Source organism: Tyto alba, unplaced genomic scaffold, assembly GCF_018691265.1.
Source record: "Tyto alba isolate M040663 unplaced genomic scaffold, T.alba_DEE_v4.0 Super-Scaffold_40, whole genome shotgun sequence".
In the NCBI taxonomy this organism is placed as follows: Eukaryota; Metazoa; Chordata; class Aves; order Strigiformes; family Tytonidae; genus Tyto; species Tyto alba.
In genome coordinates, this window is record NW_024881316.1 from 11,472,812 (window position 1) to 11,496,739 (window position 23,928).

Consider the following 23,928-nt stretch of genomic DNA (forward strand, 5'->3'; position numbering starts at 1 on the left):
AGTCATGGCTCCAACTCACTGCCCTGTCTTTCTGTCTCCTCCAATTTAAGCATATGGCAACATCTTAATTATTTTATTGTTCCACATTCAACTCCAGGTGGGAAGAACAGCTTTGCACAGATTTACACAAACTGAGAAGAAACATCTTTTTCAGTTTCTACTGCAATGCAAGTTTTAATAAGCTTTAAAGAACAAGGACTGAAAGTAAAGTTAAAAGGATTTTATCCAGTGCTTCCAATAAGGAAAATGGCTTATACCACTTCTGTGAGTTGTACTAGCCCAAACTACTGAATTACACCCTCATCAATAAAAAAAAAGTCTAAATCAAACTCCCATAGTTTTCTTTCCTTTTTTCAGCATTACTGACAGTTTTAAAAAGCTGTGATTTTGTGCTTACTAGTAGTTTCACTTGTACTCTGCACAGCCCTTCTCCTAATGTTTGTTCTTTATAACGTTTTAACTAACATTTGTGGAGTAAGGGCTATTAGGACCTTGAAAAAAAACATGACCAGAACTAATCCTTCATCAGCAAGAAACATGTTTGAATTCCTATCAGCTCCCCAAGTATGTTCAGTGTATAGAGTCAAATGCTTGTGTCAGCATCAAGCAAAGAAAGTTGAAAATTTTTTTCAGGAAAATGCAGTCTTAAGACTCTTAAACTACTGCATGAATTCAGGAAGACAACCTGAGCAAATTTATCCAATTTCTTCTTTGAACAACACTAATACAAGCAGTGAATTCTGTGATACCTCTCTTGCAGGACATGCACTGCTTCTGTGTTCCCTAATTTTATCTCTCATATGCCAATACTTGTAAAATATGCAACTCCAATCCACTTTGTTTAACCCATTTTGACATGAGCAATCAGAATTTCCTCTAAAACACTACGAAACTCACAAACTGGCCACAGATGTTTCATATACATTCAATTCATGATTTATGAACCGAATATGGCTAGTAACTAAAACTGCCAAGAATTTCAGCAGTCATACAGCTAAAATTCTTCTCTCTGCTTTCTTAAGAGTCTTCTGAGTTAATTTTATAATTCACTATTCTTCTGCAACCTTAGTACGTTACCAACCAGCTCAGCTGAAGACAAGCGTCAGTTGCTTGCTGTCTTGCAGAAACTGCACCTTATCCGGAGCAACTCGAACATCATTTGCAAACCAACAAGACTAGATATGAGCCCTAGAGTTACTCTCCTGGAACTTGACAGGCCCTTTCTCTGGTTTTGTACAGTCTGTACCTGCTTGACTTGAAAATTGAAAAATAAATCTTGTATGAATACTGTTACATTCAAACAGTTCTGATAAATTTTCATTATTCTCAATTTGGTGAGACAATACATTAAACAGATCTATGGTATTTTTTCCTGCCTAGAAGATCATAACCTAGGGAAGAGAAATTAAAAAGCACAGAAAGAGATATATCCATGATTTCATTCTGTATTTGAATAATTAAAGTTTGTCTGTTTAATACTTTGAGTTTACTATACTGCTATGGAAAAAAAACTCAAATAATTATCCTTCCCAAAGAGTTAGTTCAAAAACATTAACTGTCAAAATCTTTATTTTTCCTTTTCTAAAAAGTACATGAAAAGATGTTTCTTGTCAAAATCCTATGCAACTTTTCAGATGCTAAGAAAAGCAGACAATTCTCTTAATTTAGCTTGGAATGTCAGAAATACAAACATCACACAGAAATAAGTAAATGGTCATTCAATATCCTGAAAGACATGGGGTTTTTTTGTTTTTTTTTTTTTTTTTTTTTTTTTTTTTTTTTATCTGAAGGAGTAAATCACCTTATTGTGGTGTGGTGATACTGTTATCTGACTATAAGACAAAGAGAGTCAGATATGCAAATTGGTATGATTTAAATAGACGTCCTTTGGAGACAGCTGTCTTCTACATTAGATCTTGCTATAAACTCGGATCCATTGCCAGATACTGCTTTTTAAAAATATACAACAGAAGTGAAAGGGACTAGAATCTGTACTACCGTGTACTGTTTCCTCCATGTAAGCACTGCTCAAGTGCTACTCATCATCTGTGTGGTTTTCTTTTTCCATGCAAACTGGGGAAATACAAGGCTATATGTATTTATTTTCTTCAGATCATGAAGTATATTGCCTGTGGTCAGCTAATGAACAGCGCAAAAAGAGTGGTAACTTTAATATCCTGATCTTTAAAAGTTCCATGTTATTATATGCTTGCAATTATTTCAGCTCCCCCAAATTTCTTGTGTAATACTTCAGATGAGGAAGAACTACTTTTCAAATATACACAACTGTATTATAAAAATGTAATGCACACTAATAAGCTAAGATACCTTCTGCTTGTTGATGTCCAAGTTACTAAAGCATGCAATGATGAGCCAGGTGAATTAGGCAAAGCCAGACACTGCAGCCGTAAGGGTATGAAAATGCTTATCCTGCCTATTGAGAATCTTCCTATGCTAACTGACTGCTGCTGATTGTGCAGGACAGTGACAATGCAGCCATACTGACCTGTGAAGAAAATAAAATAGATGATGCCTCCGATTTTGTATTACCAGCACAATCCTCTCTTTTATATTATAAAATTGAAATGTAGTCCTGAAAGTAAGCTATAAGACTCTTACCAAAACTTCAACTGAAATTAAAATGGAAATGTTGGGCACTGTATCCCAATATCCAGTACCCTATGCACTTCCTCATTCCTCAACTGCCATATTTCTGCTTTTGACACTTCAAAAGCAATTTTACTGAAGTGAGATTCACTGTATCTCTTCTAAAAAATATTTTTTCCCCCACATGAATCTGTAATTTTGTTGCCTTTTTCGTTCATCGCCATACCTTGCAGATAATCACTAACTGAACATAAGGATTAAAAGTCTGACTAGTAAACCTAGATCGTTTCTCTCCACTGTATTCTTTCTCCAACAAAGCTCTCTACTCTTCAGTTACAGAAATAGCTCAATTAGCAAGATGAAAGACATACCCCTCCTCCCCCTAATATTAACTCCAGGGGTCTGTAATCTTAAATCAGTTTTCACTTCCACAACTAAAACCTCTCTGCTTCTCCCTGAAAAAGTGTTTTTCACGCACATGCCTCACACTGTTGACCTTTTACATATGGTAGTCATGAGTTGCAACTTATTACGTTTAACTATCACTCAGAAGAAAATAGTACAACAACTGAAACTGCTATCATTACGAGCACCGTGAAATATTTGTTAAACCAGTAAAGTTCTTTCAGCATTCATGGTTTTTCAAGAGGTATTCTTCATGAGTACTGGAACATGCACATAGACACAACTCAATGCTCAAACTTATAAAGTTTCCACCAGTTACACTTACACAGTAAATATGCTCATTGAAAGCTCTTGCATTCTGGGCCAGTAGCTTAAAGGAGAAATAGCAAGGCATCTCAGATGTGCAGCACTCCAAGACAGAAGCATGCAAGGCAACTTTGCACAAGCATAGTTCTAGACGCGTTCACACTAAAGGTGAGCAAGCATCCTGATGCTTGGGGCATCAAAATATTTTGAGATCTCGGTATAATTTTGGCAGCTAGGCCATCAGATATAGAAGGTTCAAAAACAAACTCATGAATGTACAGGTTTATACAGATGCCTTGAGATATTTGAGACAAACACATTTCTTTAAAAAATTAATACATTGTTGCTTTTTAATACTGATAGATTCACTGGTGAAATATCTACAGGAGATACATAAAAACAAGAAGTATTTCACAGATCAGTGGGTTACACTATTTCAAACTGTGATGTGAAAATAAAGCTATTATACATAAACCAATTCCTCAGATCAGCGACAGAACAATGTGGTGAGAAATAAAACACCTTCATCAAAGAAGTCAAAAAACATTGAATGTCCACCGTGTAAGACACTGCTTTCCAGGAATAAAGATACTGTTTTAGGATGGGCAAGAAGGAATTTCTCAACTTGCATGCAGAGGTGACAAGCCCCTAGACTTCAACAGAGCATGGGTTCTGGAGAGTAATAAAGTGCCACAAATGCCCAAACAGCTTAGTTCATGGGAAAGCCCCTGAATCCTAAGAGATGAAAGACAAGGAACACAATGACTTGATCTGTATTCTCAATGAAGAAGCTAGGTATAGTTACGATGTTGATGATGTCTTCTGACTTAACAACAGGGGAATGAAAAGGGGTTTTTTCTGGGAAACATAGCTAATATGCTGATTCTTGAGCTGGAGCTAGACATTCATCTAATTCACACAAAACTGATCTTTGAGGGCTGTGTTTTTCAGAGTAGAACTCTGCAAGCCTGAAGCATAATCTCACTGGCTGCTACAATCATTAAAGAACTGAGCATGTGATGAAAACAGTATTTTTCAAATTCCAGGAAAGCTGGTTACAGTCTGCTTTTAAGGGGCAATTTATGATGGTTTACAAACTAAGCTGGACTTCTGGCCTCAACTCTCCCATGTATCTCCAGCCCTGTGCCAGTATCATTACAAAATCAAATGTAGTCAGCCATGGAATGGAACTAGCAAAAAAGAAACAAGCCTGTAAGTGAACAGATCTCTCAAAGTGGAGCATTAGCCCCGGTTTGCAATGTTGAAATCATCCCCATCCCAAGAACTCACTGTGAATTACAAGATGACTAGGATGATAGCAGGCATGACTGATGAGCAAAAGATGCACTGAGCAGTCATGTCCTCAAAGCCCCACAGCATCTAGAAAGCATTTGGTTCAAGAAGCATTTTCAGACCATCAGAACTTGATTAAGTGAATACAGCAACATTGCCTGTGATGCTTCTTTCCTGTACCATGAGGAAAAAGGACTGACTGGTTGAGGATAGCCTTATAACATGTTTTCTTTTTAATGAAGTAGTTGGGATACTAAAAATATATTAGATATCCCAGTTCAGACACCTTTGGAGTCAAGAAATTTTGGTATCAGTGCATCAGAATCAGACTATCTCTAAGTCCCACAGCAAATTTACAGCCTTAAGGGACACTGAAACAATCCTTACAGGTGATGAAATGCCATTATTCCCAGCCTTGATGATCTACAGGTCCTAGAGCCAAAGACCACCTTTTTTCATGATCTACTTTCTCTACTCCTTGTTGTTCAGAATTTTACCAGAAGATGGAGAACAAGCCTTTCATCACACAAAAAGCAGGAGTCTTTTGGTAACTGTTGCAACTTCTTCTTAAAGTTGTTAAGGTTCCCATGAAAGGCACTTTAATTAGAGGAGGCTAGAGCCAGCTAAGCAGTAGCTGGGATGCAACCAGCATTTATGTTCAAACTGTACAAGGACAAACTACCCAACTAAGATGTCAATCAAATAGAATATTCCAGTAAAAACTTGAATAGTTCTTGAACTAGTTCTGCATGTTAAAAAACCCTTACTAATACAATGTCTAATTTAAACAATATCTATTGCATATTTCTCATGAGACTTCGCTATTTGAGGTATTAGAAACAAATACTGTGACAGATATTTTTAAAGCATTTAAAAGAGTAAGCAAAATGTTTAAATACAGTATGAACCTCATCATATCTCCTGCCCATTTTAAAAAGCATGGAGGGTGGAGGGAAACAAAAAAGATGAGTATCTATTTCTTTCTCTGTGGCATGACAACTCTCTGATCAAGGCATTTCTCCCTATCACCATAATCATGATCCGTATTTCCCTTTCACCTCTGCCTCCAAAGAACTTCAAACATAAATGACCTGTTTCCAGTTTGTTTTTTTCAGTTGGGATGCTCTACAGGCAAACTGATTTTTAGACTAGAACAAAACTTATATAGAAAAGCATGGATATTTCAAATCTGTCCACTGTAAGCATCAGACAGAACAGCACCATCTGAAATACTGCTGCCCTTGCATATATGCCAAAATAAAGAACCAGGTCATATCAATATAAGCCACCAAAATCAGTTTCTATTTATTTTAGTGCATATTTATTTTACTTATCTGTGCACAGAGAAGTCATTTTATAAGTCAACACAGCATTGTACTGCCAACTCATTTCCAAAGCAGTTTAATTAGGAAAATTAACACTGGTACTAGTTAACTGATTCAGCATTTGTTTACCAAGGCTTCGCACTGTTACCTTGATTTTGTAGCTAGACAAGTGCTGTAACAGTATTAGCTCTTACATGTTTGTTACTATAATAAACACAATCTAGAATTGAACAGCAAAACTTCAGCAGCTACAGAACACAAGATTGCATTCACAAAATTAAAGATGACATAATCAAATTACTATATTTTCTAGTGTACAAGTACTATTTAAATTATGGTTACGATCAAAGAACATCAATCCTAATTTGTACTCAATTTTAGTTTTTAAAACCTTTCAAGATTTTAAGTTGTTGATGTGCTATTTTTACTTTGAATTTGCTTTCTGAATTGTTTCACAATAAAGTTGTTAAGCAAAGTACAGCTTTAGAAAGCCAAGATGCCTTTGGCTGAAGAGTCTGCTGATGTTGCTTTAATTCTAATGGAGATATTGACTTGTGTCCAGAAGAGAGGACTGAAGCCAGACTCTTAATTCCATCTTTTACTACGAGATTGTATTTAAGCAATTGTTTTTATTCTCAATTTCTGCCGGCATGGTGCAGAGCTATCCAATTTTTTTTTCCCATTACTAGTCCTCTTCTCCACTGGTAGGCTGCAGTTCCAATCTTCTTCACTGATTTTTCCTTTTCCTTCAAACTGAAAACTCCAGCTGCTTTTACACTTTACACCCCCATCCTAACACCAACGGCTTCGCTATCCTGCAGTTGAAAGTAAAGGGAAGTCAAGTCAAGATTAGTGAGTACTGAATTAGTAAATAAAATAAATACTCACAAAGTCAAGACAGACTCATTCAGAGATCAAGTGCAAAACCAAAATTTAAGTTTGTAACTAAGTGCTGCTCCACAAGAAGTTCACCATGACTATAGCACTTCAGTGCAACGCACTACATAAGGAGCAGATCCATATGGCAGAAACACTACTGCTGAGAACCCAAGTCCCCAGTGTATCCACCACAGGAGATCTTACTTCAGGTGGTTCTGTTAACTGGATAACTATTAGTGGCTGAAGCAGACTGCCTGCAATTGCTCCTGAAGCACAGCTTGTGGATTAGTTTCACCCAAAACACATTCAATTTCCACACTGCAAAAGTGCTTCACAATGTAAAACAAAGTATGGTAAGCAGAGATGATCTGAAGATCACTTTCAAAGTGAACTTCTAGTCTGACCCAGAGTGTTAATATACAGGCACTCAGTATTTTGGTTCACATGTATATTCTATGGATGTGTTACATTATCTGAAAACTGTTCTTTCATCCACTCACTTTTTCATTCATCTGTGAAGAAGAGATATTCAGAACAATAAAAGTAGTTTTGCTATAGTATATGAGTATGTATGTTTTTATATTCTTGTCTATTATAGTGTTTCTCCTTTCACCAGAAAAAAAAAACAAACAAACAAACAAAAACCAAACCAAACCACACTCTGTTCTGTACTCAGAGTGAAGTACCACCTACACAATGGCACTGATTTTTATTATTCGTATCTTCAGTACTCAGATACATAGGTATGCACTCTCTGGTATAGATAACCACAGTTTATTAAGAACTAATGTATATAGGTGTTATCTAAACCAAAAAAAACCACTAACTCACATACTTTCAAGTACTCTACAAGCCTCATTTTTTAAAAAATAAACATTCTCTTTTTACCATCCTCTTCATTTTTTTTTATTCCATCTGAGTTTTCAGAACAAGCATTTAAATCTGAAATGTTGTCTAACAAACCAGAACACAAAGAAGAAACTGAATTATAACTGCACGGTTTTCTTGTGGCAAAACTGCAAAAATATAAAGATACAGATCTAAGTTTATGCTCAAGCCTCACTAGAAAGGGAAAAGGAGATGCACAGAATCAGCAAGAAATCAAGTCTTATACATTTATCTTGCAATAACTCATACGTACATCCGGACTGAAGGAAAGCTATCCTCCTGGAGATTTTCAGAGACATCAGTAAATAAGTTCAAAGAAATATACACACAGAGAAAAGGTAATTGTTAAAGAACTAATACAAACTTCTAATTAATTTTAAGAGAAAGAATTAGAATACATTTTAAATCCAGTACAGATGATCAACTACCCTGCAACGAATGATACATTTTCCCAGTCTGTTCATTCCCTACACACTCATACATCTGTATAGTAGTTTATATAGTGTATATGTACATATATACACACACTATAGATAGTAGTTTCTTATGCAAAATGAGTTTCTTTAATATCATTCCATGAAAATTACAAGACACAAAACTTGTGGAAAGATAGAAAGTTAGTAAGAATTATCATTAGCTACTTTTTTACCCTTGCCTAAAAAGATTCTCCCAAAAAAACCACGTCTACTTAGGTCTCCTTCACAGATTTTTTTTTTTTTTTTAAATTAAATAAATCTCACTGCAGCTCTAGTTATCATGAACATGTAATAACTAAACAGATCTCAACACTTCTGAAAATGCAAGAGCGCAGTGATTATTTGAACTCTCTCCTTTCCCTACATTTATTTACACCACTGCAGTTGTCAACGACCTTTATGGTTCTTTACAACTACTTGGCAACTCATACTCTCATGGTTGTACATCTCTGGTAAAGAGAATTAAGACTAATTGCAGGAAGGATCCATGTAATGATGATCAACAACATAAAGAAAACTCACTCTTAAGATTAAATTTTTGAAGATTTTTTAACTATTATTACAATTGAATTAGTAAGGTCATTAGCACCCTGATACTTCAGCACACAAGTGTAAAAAGTTAACCATGCCTCTTCTCCGACTATTTCTACTTCACTAGGCAGACAAAATAACAACAACAAAATCCATGTTTGTCTTCTAACGCATGTAGTTTTGAATAGGAGGGTAATACCACTGCCCCCAATTTAGAGATACAAAACCAAGGCAGATGTAAGTGTGCTGTCAAAAAAATACATTTACATTTCTAAAGCAGAGTCTATGCTAAAAAAGCACAACTTAGCAGATACGGAAGCATAAATAGAAGAAAACCTTGTGGGGCTCTGCTACAACTCTGAGTAATAATTGTGTCACCTACCATCACCAAGAAAATATCACAAAAAACAGCAAGGAAGAGAGACTCTGAAAAGTTAATTACCAAACACAGAACCTTCTGTTAACTGATGAGATATGTTTCTCTCCCCAAACGTAAGTCAAAAAGCACAAGCAATGTTTATGCTTTTCAACTGGGCATGCTGAATATACTGCATGAGCTCAGATTGCTAATTATTCGATTGAAAGAGGCAAAACAAAATAGAAATTACCTTGGTGCTATTCCTCCCATTACTATTTAGTCACTATTTTGCTTAAAATTCAAAATCCAGCCAGTTTTAGACACAGAAATAGAAAAACCTAGAAAATGAATGGACAGTCTCTGATTACATCTATAAACTGTTTTAAAACAAGTAAATTATTTAAAATACCAGGAAATAACTTCACCAAATCTCATGTTTTGTTATATGAAGTAGTAGAAATTATTGTTGTTTAGGCTTGCCTTTATTCTTTCAACATTTTGCATTCAATATGCTCTTTCCGATCTTGTCAGTAGTATCTGATTTCTCTCTTGCATCCTTACATAAGGACTGAACTTTTCGTAGTCCTAGGAGACATTTCTCTCTCTTCAGGTTTTCATTCAGGTCTCAATTTAATGTTGTCATCCCAACCTTCATATTTTAGTCTGTTTTGTTAAAAACAGTGTTCAGCAGTTGGCTATTAAACAGGCATTTCAGGAATGTGGTGGGATGTGCATCACAGCAAACTTTTATCCACTGCCAGGAAATCTAATTTACCTATTCTTTTAATTATCAGACTGGCATATGGGCAGATTCAAAATAGGAAGATAGCCAGAAATAACTGTGTCTAATCTGAAAATATGTGCATTTCCTGCAATATAGGTGACTTCAACCTGCTCTCTCAGTCAGGTGAAATGAGATATTACAAATATTTCTGTAGCTCATCTGCATTACATTTTTGTATTAGTTGTCTTTATCAGCTGCATGCAACTTCTCCCACTGCTACTTCAAACCTTTTTAATTCTGATGAGAACTTAATTGATAAGCTTCTTCCTCAGTAGAAGGGTTACTTAATTGCCATTTTAAGCTTGTCTATTCAGCACGGTCAAATTGGCATCCCAAAGGATGCTTCCATCTGATCTACATTTCCTGGGAAAGAACAAGGCAATGTCTACTGATTCAAAGAGTCTAATAACCAACTGTGTCTTTACACCAGTGTCAAAGTACTGCCACTGTGTCCACGTGTGAGGAAAGAGAGGAGCCAAGGTTATACCTTCTCCTGAATGTTAGCTACACTGAGCAGAACTGGGAGCTTCTGCCATCACACTGATGTGATTCATGAAGTCTGGCTGTGTATCCAAAAGCAGGATTCAATTGCCATGCCAGTTTCAACTAGAACATTATGCAAGTTCCAACTGTGTAGAATTGGAATATTCAAGTTTTATCTTCTTCACTATTACGGATTCGTAATCGGACATTACTTTTTATCCCAGCTATTGTCTTCATAAGAGCTACTGTCCAATGACTAAAGTAAAAATGAAGTTCAGATTATGTCTTTTGTGATACTGAACATTTAATCTCTTCTTGTCCTCACCCTTGTGTTCATTCTGCTGTGAAACAGTGTTTTATTGCAAGCTTCTGACACAAGCAGGAATCACAAAACTGAGGAACTCATTACTCGTAATTTGATTTAATGCCTGATCACTGAATAGACTTTCCTGATTCATCAAAACAGTGTTCGGTTTATTAGATACATAAATATCAAACAGGATTTACCTATTCACCAGAATAAATTCTTTCCATCATTTTGAATAACAGAATACAAAGCAGTCCTGCTGAATTCTGTTCTTTATGAGATACCAGAGACTGAGAAAGCAACACCATATCCACTATCAGCTCAAATAAAAACTCTTGAAGTAACTGCTATATGCAGCCCAAAAGACAACAGAGAGTTACAAAATAGGGACTGGTCTTTATCTTGAAGAAATCCTGAAGAATTTTACTACAGGGAGTTGAGTTTCGCAAATCAACAGATGCATCTGTCCAGCAGTTAGGGGAGAATGAACACTAGGAGTCAGTATCTAAAGCCAGATGGAGCTTTGGCAGAAGTTGTTCAAGTTACATGAGTCCCTACAAGGACAAAGAATTGTGAGACTAGCTGAGAATAATTAACAAAATAATCAAGTTATAACTACATTATTTAGCACAGGATTATCCTGATTCTGTGATGAAAGATTAATTTACTTTAGCTTCACACAGGGAGGGAATCATAAAGCCAGAAATGCTACATACCAGAAGACTGTACAACAGTTACAGAAGAGAGGATGGAGAAGAAAGCTGATCAAACTATTCTCACCAAAAAGTACAGGCAAACTTTTTTGCAAGTTTAGTCTAGCTTCCTACTGGATCAGGCCTATTTTCAGAAAATAACTTTATGAAGCTTCATTGCCTTTCTGATGTTACAGATATATACCTTTTTTCTGAATGTCTTTGTTCTGTCAAGTACTACATGTAATTAATTTTAGATTATTAGATTGACATACCTGCACACCTCTTAAAATGTGAGACATTAAGCTCCTAACATATGGAAAAGCAGAGACCTAATAAAATAGAAAATACTATTTCAAATGATAGTCTCAAGTCATACTGTTTACCTGTTACTTAAATTTGCAAGCTGTTGTACATCATCATTTTAGATAAACTGATGGCATAAGAATGTTGTGCTAGTTTTCCTCATGAAAACTAAAGAATAATACACACTGTACTGTAAATGCTTAACGATTTATATGGAGGCCTTTAAAAACAATGCTAATAAAAAAAATTTTCAAAGATATAAATCAATGCCTGGCGTACTATTTCTTGAAGCTATGCTGCATGCATATATGAATTTGAAACAGTTTCTTTGGCTTGTATGTCAGTTTAGGTAACACATCACACTGAAGAAACAATATGTTGATGTGTCTTAACTGTTCCAGTTTGATCCCTAATTTAGGGAAGTCTTATGTAGAAACCACCTACAATGTATAGCAGGTCTGCATAAAGCCTAGAGTAAAAAAAAAATATTATGACATTTACATGGCAGAGTAAATGAAAAAGGCCAGATGAAATTCCCTGATTCTTAGTCACAATGGAAGCAAAGATTCCCCAGAAAGCTTTTTTTCTTTTTGCTGCCTTTCCTCAAGATCCATGGCTTATGAGATATTAATTCTCCAACAAAATATTTTTTTTAAAAAGTAATTGAGAGATAGAAAATGGACTGAACATTCAAATAGATACATAACTTCCTTATCAAGAAATTCAGACACACAATGTGGATATTTTGATAAAATGAGATGCCTTACTGAACATTAGCAAATATATATATATTCCTTGTACAGTCCAGCACAATAAGGAAGATATTTTCCACAGTCAATATTTCACTGTTTTTAAACAGGGACTCCTCAACAATCACAGTTCTAGAGAGCAACCTAGACACTATTGATATACATTATTCAGAAGTGGGGAATAAAGTTTGAATTTGTTGGAAAAGGTGAAGATAGGAGTATATGTGCCGGTACAGAAAGTACCTAATACATTTAGTTACGCTAGCATAGATGTGCAGCTGTTGTGTATAGCCAACTACTATATTCAGTAAGGTATTCAGACCTTTTTTTTTTTTAATGGCCAAAGGACTGTGTAAAGCAGAACACCTCTCAGTCTTTGAACGGGCAATAAGAATCAAGGATATTATGGAGGAAAACTAACTGTAATCACACTTCATGCCCTATTAAGTATTAACTTTTGGCTAAAAGTATTTCTTAGAGAAATAGTTGGTAGCTTGCTGATAAGAGGGGTTTTCTTAAAACCTTCAGTAAAAGCATCAAGTAACTTTAACCCAGCAAAAATTGTGCATCAGGGCAACTATGAAACTAAGTATCTATTTGCCAAATGGAAAGCTTTTTTCTTTCCCACAGTTTAGTGGGATGCTTGATTTTAGTATCATATACAGCAGCTCACATAGAAAGGTGATCTTTTGTCAAGATTCTGGAATTGTATTAATTTTAACCCCTCCATCTACATTTTGTCATCTTCTTAACTACCTTAATCAGTAATGCTTGGGAGAACTATCACTCTTCTCTGGACTATTTGTACTTGGAAGGATAAATAATATGTTTTACAGGAAAAGTATTTAAATCCTAAGTCTTATATGGTTTGTCACCTTCTTACCAGATTGTTACCTTCCCTGCAGGTAAGTACTTCAAGAAGACATAGATTCCAAGGATATAGTAACAAAGCAAAAAGGAAAAGGGGGAAAAAAAAAGAGAAGGAAAAAATTAAGATCAAGGACTACAAAAACTCTGTTCACAAAAGTGAAGACTGGAGAAAGACTGAAAATAGCCTTAAAAAAAAAAAAAAAATCTAAGAGGTCCTTCCAACAGAAAAGAAATATAATACTTCCTATGACTATATGGGATATGATAAATCACAGTGGTCTTAAATTGCAACAAGAGATTACAGATCAAGTTAGTGCAAGGGGGGAAAAATGTCTGAAGGCAAAGATAACTGAACTAAAATGTATTACTCAGGGAGTTTTTCAGAATCTTTCTAACTAGAAATTTTTGAGAATAGGTTCAACAATCATTTGTAGCTATAGCTCACCAATAATTAATCCTGCTTTGGAATCATGGTCTAGCTGGTTGACTTTGATACAGGAAAACTTGTATTAATGAAAACGTACAGTACAGAGCTGAGAAATTCTAATGAAGATTAGCTCCAGTCTGGAATGATGTTGAGGCTTGATGCCATTACTGAGGACAAGGACTAAAACAATTATGCTCATTGGTTAGATGTACCCTAAACAGGTTATTTTTTTTCTAAACATATACACATTATATACAGATATGCACACACACCATTTTATTTGAGAGCAAGACGATTTCCCTGGCTTCCCACAGTTTAACTTAAAAAATCAGGGGGTGTTGTTTCCACACCCCCTCCTGCCCACATCAGTAAGACAGTATGTCTGTTTGACATGGCAGGTCTTACAGTGATGAAGGAGCACAAAAATGCCTGAGGCAGCTCAAAGTTTGCATGAGATGACACAATGATGACGGTTGTTTTTCTTCACACACTTGGGAATCTGTGTGGTGTACTACAGTTTAGTGTATTCCTTGTGATTTCTGGCAGCTGTACATCTCTCCCTGAATAACAGATCATCTGGAGGTCACAGGTATGAAAGCAAAATGGAAAAGTATTTGAAGTTATGATGGAAATCTTACAGTCATGGTAACATATGTAGAAAAAACTAGCAGCTGTGAGATCTGGAAGAAACACAGTGTGGTAGAAGCAAATGAGCAAAGGCAGAAACGTCAAAACAGAAGCTTTTAAGGGATAGCTCATGTAGAAATCACTCACTGGACTCAAAAGAAAACACTTGTTACATAAAGAAGTTGTGGAATTTTTGCGTACTCAAAAGAAGAGACAGAGACCTTGCTACACAGGAAATCATTAAACTGAAAGCTCAAAAAATAGCAACCCTACCAACATTTACATTCCAGAAGCTTGCGACTGTATTATGTAAAGATCACTATTAGCTGTTGAGCCAAACAAAACCAAGGGTGGACATCAACGTACACATTCAATTAAGAGTTCGATGAATGTTGTCTGGAGTAAGAGACCAGGTGTGATATTAAGAAAGAGAGGAAATGTCTTCTGCTTGTATTGAAAGGGCACCTGACATTTTGCTGATGGTATTTTTGAGTGTCAGTGAATACCAATCTTATGGTCACATCAGGAGGAAGGACATCACAACTGCAAGTGCTTGATGAAATAGCAAATAAGCCCTTCAAAGACTGTTGAGGTCTTTATATACAGAATGAATCCTGGCAATGGATGATACTCTTACTCCTACAGGAAAAAATAAAGAAGCCTACTGAAACAGTTCTTTGTCATTGGATTAAGACAGACTGAGTTTAGATAAATACAGAATTTGTAGCTAAAAGGTTTAAGAAAGGCTTCATTTCAAATTCTATGGACAGAACTGAAGATTGTTTCTGTCATCTTGAGTCTGAAGAGGAAGCTCAAAATACAGAGACTAAAAGAGTAGAAGGTAACGACAGCGAAGAGAGTGACAGCACCAGAAAGTTAAGTCCGTGAGGTCTAAAAACTGAAAATCAATTGTAGTAATGTATAATATAAGAAAATAAGACTAACTTCCAATAGAAACAACAGAAACAATTAGTGAAGAATTTATAACTTTATTGAATATTGATTACAGGTATGTAATAAAAAAAAAGCTTTTTATGTAGAGCTAGGCATGTTTGCTTTTAGGAGAGACTTCTTATATTCATATTAGTACAGTATGTATTTCCCAGCATTACCAAGATCGACTCCAGTGTGTCAGCACAGAGGCAAAAAAATAGGGTAGGACCTTAAGGTCCTAATACTTCACAAGAACCTCAACACAATAAAAATCAGTTTAAAACACTCGGAACAAACTCTATGCAGTCACATCAGTTAAAACCAAGCTTTTTTAAAAAGAACTTTTTGGTTTTCTTTTGAAGTAGGTAAAACCCATTGTGTCCCCCCCCATTCTTCTACTGGCATTATACTTGTGCTACCAATGTTAAGAGGATCCTAGGTTACTATTGAGTAAACTGCCTAAACTAGAAGGATATTAATGTGTCTACTAACGGCTAAGCACACTTCTCAACATATTTTAACACAGGATTTTTCTCATAACAGGCAGACATGAGAAAACAACCAACAGATGAGACAAAAAGTACAGGCAAAGTTGTTGAGGAAGGACTGCACAGCAGTCCAAATGTTTTGTTATGTTTTTGATACAGGTCACTATGTGTACTAATGTAAAAGTTGTCAACAACAAACCTGACCACCTTACAGTTTTGGAGAATTTGTACCAAAGTACAGCAGGAAGGGAAAAAAGTTTAAAAAAAAAAAAAAAAAAAAAAGCACTTCAGAAGCAGACTCAGAAGAGAGATGAAAAATCAAAAATAAATGGAGGAAAAACTAATAAGCTCAAAGATGAAACATGTCAACTACAAAAAATAGTCAGGAAGGATAAGCAGAGGTACCACAAAGATTTCACAACTAACTAGTGGCAGAAGAAAATTTGCTACCAGCCTGCAAGTGCAAATAAAGATTACTCTGGGTAATGACCACCTGGAAGGGAACACAAGCCACAGTAAAGAGCTCTGATATACCCATCAGCATCAAATTCACCTAGCTCTCAGGGGAAAACAAACAAACAAATAAACCAACCCAAACATTTTGGTCTTCTCTAACTGAATACAATCAACAGATCACCTTTAAGAGCAAAGTTTGAAAAGAATCTTATCAGCCACCACATGGTGACAAGAACAGTAATCCTTCTTTGGACCATTCTGAATTCTTGCAAAATTCACACTTTTAATTTTTAGTCACTACAGCTGAAGATACTTGTTTTGTCTGCCCCAGCCTGCACACATATTGTTTGTGACAACATAACCGTTTGTCACAGATTTGCTAATTACCAACTTGCAACAGAAGAGCATGAATCACAATTAAAAAGTCATTTTACATATATCCGTACGGATGTGAATTTCACTTGATAACAATTAAAAATAATGCTCTCTGTTGCATGCTGACAATGGAGAACACAACTACATTCACACAGATATGGTACAGGATTAAAGTCCAGTCTATAAACCCCTTAAAATTTAAGAATAATTGCATAATTTCACAGTGCAATCAGCAGCAAAACAAAAAAATATTTATAGCTAATGAAATGCTGCATATAAAATACATCAAAGTAAACTTTATTCTTACAAGGGAATAATGCAGTTCTATAACATTATTTTCTGCCAAGGTACAAGGGATCTTCTTTTTCTGTTTGTAACAGTTGTTCTACACTGTTGGGTTACAAACACTGAAATAGTTCAAACTGAGATTTTTCAAAACCAGATAAGGGATTTGGCTGTACAACTCCCACTTCATTTAATGAGAGTACTTAAATCTCTTATTCGCCTTTAAACCTAAGGATTTTTCAAGGCTGTACTGCACATTCTTTAGCTTCCTTCAGTATGAAAATACACTTATTTCTCAAACATTATGCTACTCACTTAATTAAAAAAAAAAAAAAAAAAAAAAAAAAGAGTTGCTTTATGGCAACAAGCTATGTGGTTGGTGGGCTCCAGAGTTACTATCTGGCAAAATAAAATACGGACACAAAACTTTCCAAGTTCTGTATACTTATTTCATGCCTAGAAACTAAATATGAAAAAAAAAAAAAAAAGCAGGTGAAGTCATACTGAGAAATGCTGAATTATTTCTTCAGCACTGCACTTCCAGACTTAAGATATAAACTCTAAATTTTGTATATATGACTGGTCAAATTATTATTTAATGCATATATATTCAAAGATTTTACTCTAGAAATCATAGCAGATGTCTTTAAACTGTAATTTTAAAAGAGATTTCCAAGATGGCTTTTACTGTTACAGGAATTCTCTATAACCTCTGTCATGCAATGCAAGCTAAGCAGCTAAGCCTACTATCTGAATCATGAATACTATTTTGTGTTAGCACCAATAAAGGATTAAAACTGTAGAAGAGGCCGAACAAGTATTTTGGCACCACCAACACAGGTGAACAGATTTTAAAAACCTCTGTTGAACCAGTATTAAAAAATATCCACCCAACAACAACACTATTTAATATATTAAGCATCTGTTTAGATCTTGTTTAAAATTTGAAAAGCAGGATCTTTCAATATTGAATAGCATGTCTCAACTCTCAGTGTTACACGTCAGTCTTCAGTCTGCAAAAACGGACACAGCCTTCCTATAAATCTTGGTATAGAAGGGACAGTAACTCATTTCAAAACAGCATGGATTTCCATCTAAGTCAGTTTCTACACAACTGTTTTGTTCAGTGAAACTTGGTTTTGAAAGGTGTGGGTTTAAAAAAATTAGTAAATTTGGGTCTTACAATGGACTTTTCTAACAGGCATTAAAATAATGAGAATAATATTAATTTTTGTTAAATTTCCAATCAATCAATCCACTACTGAAGCCACTCACTAAGTACATGCAACCATAATTTCCGTGATAAATCTGTGATAAATCTGCTTTAGACACCAGTAATCTACTCTGTATTTGTCAAGGACAGTGTATTCATTCCCACCTACCCAACTATTTCAGTTCAATGAACAGCTCATTCACAAGTTAGAAGTCAAGCCAGAATTGGGAAAGCCAGATTTTCACTTCCCAGTGTATAAATCTAAGAAAATATGCACAAAGATTCAATAGACTGAGAACACATTGATCTGAACCAACATAAACCAATCTTGTTTCTGTGCTTCTACATGGACATTCTACACAAATACAGCATGATAAATTTTGACCGGAGAAAACCTGAAATATGACTCCTGTATATATGAAATAAAAGACAAGAAAGGAATATGCTTGAAATATTTAGTAGAGAATCCCTCTGGTTAGCAAAAAGTAGAGCCCAGTTTAATCCAGAAGTGACAGACATGTAAATTATCATGCTACCATGGCTACCACGAAGAATCAACTGTTTATGAAACCAGATACAAAATCACAAATAAAACACAATTGAAACCAACCATGTGAATTCACTCTTATCTGTTCCACCTTTTAACAATTTGCCTATGTTCCATGAATGGATGACAGTAATGTACAAGCATTATCACTTTCATCAGATAGACAATTAAACCCATAGTAAACCTACAGAGGTAGCTGTTTCTGTGAATTTCTGTGGCCTAAAATGTTTAAGAACTTGCCTTACACATTCATTGTGTCATACCTAATGCTAGCTGACAAAGGACTTCTAAGAGAAATCAGGGCAAGGTATACACACACATAGGAGACTAAAATGGAGCAGTTTGTTTTAACTGTAGAGCTAGCACCACAAAGTTTGTTTAGAAAGGGATACTCAGCAGGGTCACCAGTTCAGAAGAAACACCTGCGAACAGCCCTGCTTCAGGAGCAGCCCAAGCCCTCGGGAAGCAGGCCTTTTCCCGACGGCAGTCACAGCCAGAATAATTACACACAATGGTGCTTCCAACCCTGCCAGCTCAGGAGCCCTCTCCTGAGGTGGGATTGCACTCCCTTGACAGGGCGAGAAAACGGTGATTAGCACTGCAGACCTACAGACCTGCCACCACCCCCCCAGGGAACTTAAGTTTATTTAGTCCGGCGCCACTCCACCGCCTTCTCTTCCCAGGTTGGGAAAAACTCCGCTATCCCTCCAGGGTACGAGATAGGGAAGGGAGAGGGGAAGGGGCGGGGGGAGGAGAGAGGCACTCGGGCATAGAGCAGGAGCCCTGCACAGAAGGGACCCGGGACGGACTTTCGGCTCCTCCCCGACCCCTCGGCGGAGAAACGGGAGCCCCCATCTCCCGGGCAGCCGCCTCCCTCCCTTCGCCCCGCACTTCGCCTCCTGGGGAGGAGGGGTGTCGGAGGGAAAGGGGGGTGGGGGGGGGGCCCTCGGTCCGCCACCGCCAGGAACAAAGGGCCCTTCGATAAGCCGAGCCGCAGAGCACAACAAAGGGGCCTAGAGACCGCGAGAACCGGGGCGGCCGCCGGGGACGGGGGGAGGAGAGGCGGGGGAAGGGGATTACAGGCCCGGCCAAAGCGGCTCCCGGCACGGGGAAAAGGTGGGGGGGGGGGGGGAGGCCGCCTCATCTCAGCCCACAATGAGCGGTGGCAACGGCGGCGTCAACTGCCCGGCCCGGAGCACCAACTCCCCCCCCCCCCCCCCCCCCCCCAGCCCCGGGCCAACCGTCGCACCGGGCCGTTGGCTCCGGCTCCCCTCGGCGCCCCGGTGGGGGCGGCGCTGCCGCCGCCCGCCCCCCGCGCTCCCTCGCACCCGGGCGCGCACACACACACACACACACACACACACACACACCCCGCGGGGGAGGGGAGGGCAGGGGAGGAAGGGAAGAGGCGGCCTGACCTGGCAGAGCTGCTTGCAGTACTCGGTAGCCGCCTGCACCGCCGGCTCGGGGCTCTCCCGCAGCCCCGTCTCTAGCTCCACCAGCCGCTCCCGCAGGCGCCGCAGCTCCAGGAGGTCGCCACCTAGGCTACCGCTCTCCTGCTCGGCCTCCTCGTCCGCCATCTTCGCACCCCGCTCCGTCGCGTACGCAGCCCCCCCCGCCCCCCCCCCCCCAATCCCCGCCTGCCTCGGCCTCCCGCTCCCCCCCCTCCCCGCTCCGTTTCCAGGTCACGTGATTACACAATGCCACGTTCCGGGGAGGGGTCACGTGCCGGAGACGACGCGGAGGGGGTTGGGGGGTGTGTGGGGGGGTGTGTGCGGGGAACGCGCGCGCGCGCGCTCTCCGTCCCCCCCGCGGCGCCGGGCCGAGCCGGGGGAGGGGCCAGAGCGGGAAACGGGAGCGGGGGGGGGGGGGGGGGCGCGCGCGCGCCCCCGCGCCGTCACGTGATGCGACGCCACGCGCCAGGCGGCCACGTGACGTCCCTCCCCACCCTCCTCCAGCCGACGGGTTTTGGCGGCAAAACGGCAGCAAATGGCGGCGGTCGGCTCGGCCCTGGGTGTCCGTCGTACCCCACCCCGCCCCACCCCCCATTCCCCGGGCTACCTTAGAAAGGCCTCGCTGGGGCGGCCCGTGCCACTGTCCCTTGAGTGCTGGAGGCGGTGGTGGCTTCTGCGTGGCCTGGTCATGCCAGAGCTGTGTTCCCCCCCCTTGATGGCCGTCGTTACATGGAGCAAGGCTACAGCTCTCCCGTGCTCAGGGGCCTGAATGGGTTGTTTCCTCCCCAGCCCCTGCTGTGGGACAGCCGTGGCCAATGCTGCTGGAGTTTTGCCACATGTTGTTCCCCCTTCTTTCTTCTTCTGCAGGAAGTGATGGGGTGTGTTAGCCCCAACGCTGCCACTGAGTTGTTGTCTTCATACCTGGATCATCTTGCTTTTATTATAATTGGAAGCGAGAAGTATGACATTTCAAATAAAGCAATTGAGATCTGGAGGTTCAAGGGGGCTTTGTTGCCCATGGGGCCCTTGTACTGGATTGAGCTGTCTCACACACTGGTGATGTCCTCAGAACAGTGGAAAGCTCCAGTGATGGGCATTGGCCTCCCCTGCATCTGCCTCGAGAAGCTGAGGAGACTCTTTCACCTGTCACAAGTATTGGAAATACTGGAGATTGGCCTGAGCCATTAAATCTGATGGGGAAAAAATGGACTTGATGGGCACCGAATTGGCATGGGTACATATTTTACAGTCTTCTAGGCTGTATAGGTTGACACAGGTTGATGGCTTCACACTCTTTGGGTTGCCAGTGCTCATCAAGGAAGTGAGAAGGAAATGTGTTACTGCAGTGAGAGCACTGTCTGTCAGGACTGGATCATTTCTTTTAGTCAGCCAGCAGTGAGAGAAGGTATACAGTATTAAGCTGGGCATTTCACATCATCTGGAAAACAAGGAACACTCTTGTATTTTGCACTAGCTTAAATCAGGTATAACACTTTTTTGGCTGGAAGAGACTGTAGCTGCAGATTCCTCAGTATGTCAGTCTTGCTCGGACCCGGGTACAATACAATATTCTACACCCACTAACTTATCTGGTATGACTGTTGGACTCATTTGATGACTATGTTCTCTCATTTTTTGTCGTGAAGGAAAAGTAGTGCTACCTGCAACAGTTGAAAGCTGAGATGTATGATGGAATGAACACTAAATCAGCTGGAAAGAAAAGATGTTCTTCTGAGTTTGCAGAAAAATTAGTCTGCAAATGTGGCCATTCACAGTGATAGTATTGAATATACAACATTTTGGAGAGAGGACTGAGGGTCTGTTCCAAAGATGACCACATTTTGGGTCATAACAGTAAACCCAAAGTGCTATGTTTCTAGTTTCCCATACAAGTAACTAAGTAAATATCTTATTTGCCATTGTAAGATGAAACCTTTTAAGTTTCTGATTTTCATCGTACATGAAATCCATTCTGTTCCAATCAGAAGAGAAAACTTTCAGCTTTCCCATTTAAAGCTTAATGCAGTACCAGAAAAATCTGACTGGTTTGCTGGTATTCCTCACCACCAAACTGCCTATAACACCAGTACTAATGATTGATGCAAATACTAGAACCGACTACACAAAGACCTATTTATTCTTTCTCAATCGCTTAATTTATCTGCAGGAGCTAAAATAGCTTCTCCTCTGGATAACTCTTTCAGCCCTATATTGCGCTATTTGTAATTATTTTCACTTAAGGGTAAACCACAATAGCCAAATTCATAGTCTGTCCTTGTTTTAACTTGCTGTCTTGTTTCCTCCTTGCCCAGAGGGTTTTCTGAATTGAGCCTAGGCCAGGAAGGAAGGAGGAACGTGGAGCATGAGTTTCTTGCTCATGCAAAAGTTTAGCACTCGGAGATGGTAGGGTAAAGGTTGCTTGTTTTGTTCTCAACAGGATCAAGTGGAAAGGAGCCTGTCCTTCGGCTGTGCTATCCTGAAGAGGACTTGCACTTAGGCCTCCAGGGGCCTTGTGCAAGGGAGGATTCCTGTCTTTAATCACAGTTCACAGGCAGTTAATTGCCAAGCTTACACCTAAGACACCAAGGAAGGAATTAGTAAATAGAAGGAGTGACCACAAACAGCGGTGAATAAGGGAGGAGTTCTCTTTTTTCTTGTTTGACAGCAGTGAGAATATGATGACAGCTACTGAGGCAAGTGTGGTGGTGGCCTGAGGAAAAGGAGAAAAATGTTGGGCATGACCAGATGCAAAGCTATGTTTTTCATCCTGTCCTTGAATCCCAACAGAAACTACACTGTGATAGATAGAGCTTACGGAAGAGAAGAGCTGGTGCCTGAGAGTGACAGGAGAGAAAGAGATTGCACAGAGGAGACAGCCTTTTCAGATACTTGTTTTCTCCATGGACTTGTGGAGCAGACTATGTGACAGTGAAAGAATGTGAATATAAGGTAGAGGAGGCTCACTATTGCAGGGGAAATAGAGTCAAAGAAGTCCTTTGCTGTACTGGAAAATACAGGGAAGAAAGAAGCAGATGCGGATGATAAGTGTATGTGGAAGGACAATGAATCCCATGAGAGGAAAAAAAGAAAAACAGAAAAACAACCAAACCAGTCCAAGGAATAAAAAGAGAATGGAGACTGTGAGAAAGAACAGAAAAAGAATGGAGGACTGGAAAGGGAAGAACCGGAGTTTTACACCAGTACAAAGATGGAATTTCTTGTTAAGAGGAATTGACAGGCGTATTACTAGTGTGTGTCAGAAATAAAGATTTAAGATAAGGGCTTGTGGCAGTAAAGGTTCCTCATCATCAAAATGTCCTTTGGGATTCAGATACGCTCTTCCCCACTCTTACTCTTGCCACTTCCTTGACTGACTCAGTATTTCCACAGTGTGGTGTTTTCCTAGTTCCACACTTCAATTCTCACGTCTCAAATAAACCTGTCGTTAGGAAGCATATCCTATGGCTCTTCAGAGACTCTGGTTGTATGTTTTGGGATGCTGGGCCTGGCTAGAGATGGTAAGAGAAAAAGAACTCTCCATGATCTAAGCTCCCTTGTATGTGAGTTATTTGCCTATCAGTAGTTTGAAACAGCTTTAAAAAAATAAACAAGTTATGTGATGTTTCACTCTTGGTTTTAAGATGTCGGAAGAGGAAAATCAAGTGAGTAGCAACAGGAGTACAAGAGGTTAGGACAATGGACAGCAAGGAGAAGAGGTTGGAATAGTGATGAGTGTGTTGCTTAGACTGTTGCTTAGACTTAGAGCTCAGACAACAAAACTCTAGATCTTTTAGGGGTAACAGAAGATATGACAATAGAAATTAGGACAGGAACACACAAATACTAAAACACTCATGCTGTTTG

General features: G+C 39.0%; 1 protein-coding gene across 1 annotated transcript in view; it reads right to left on the reverse strand.

Moving 5' to 3' along the window:
* ZNF292 (zinc finger protein 292) overlaps nucleotides 1–20,195 on the reverse strand; it is a 53,972-nt gene extending 33,777 nt beyond the window's left edge. The window contains exon 1 of the mRNA XM_042802954.1: nucleotides 20,029–20,195. Coding sequence (XP_042658888.1) covers nucleotides 20,029–20,190 — 162 coding nt within the window. The 5' untranslated portion in view covers nucleotides 20,191–20,195. The remainder of the gene's footprint in view (nucleotides 1–20,028) is intronic.
* Between the last annotated feature and the right edge of the window lie 3,733 nt (nucleotides 20,196–23,928).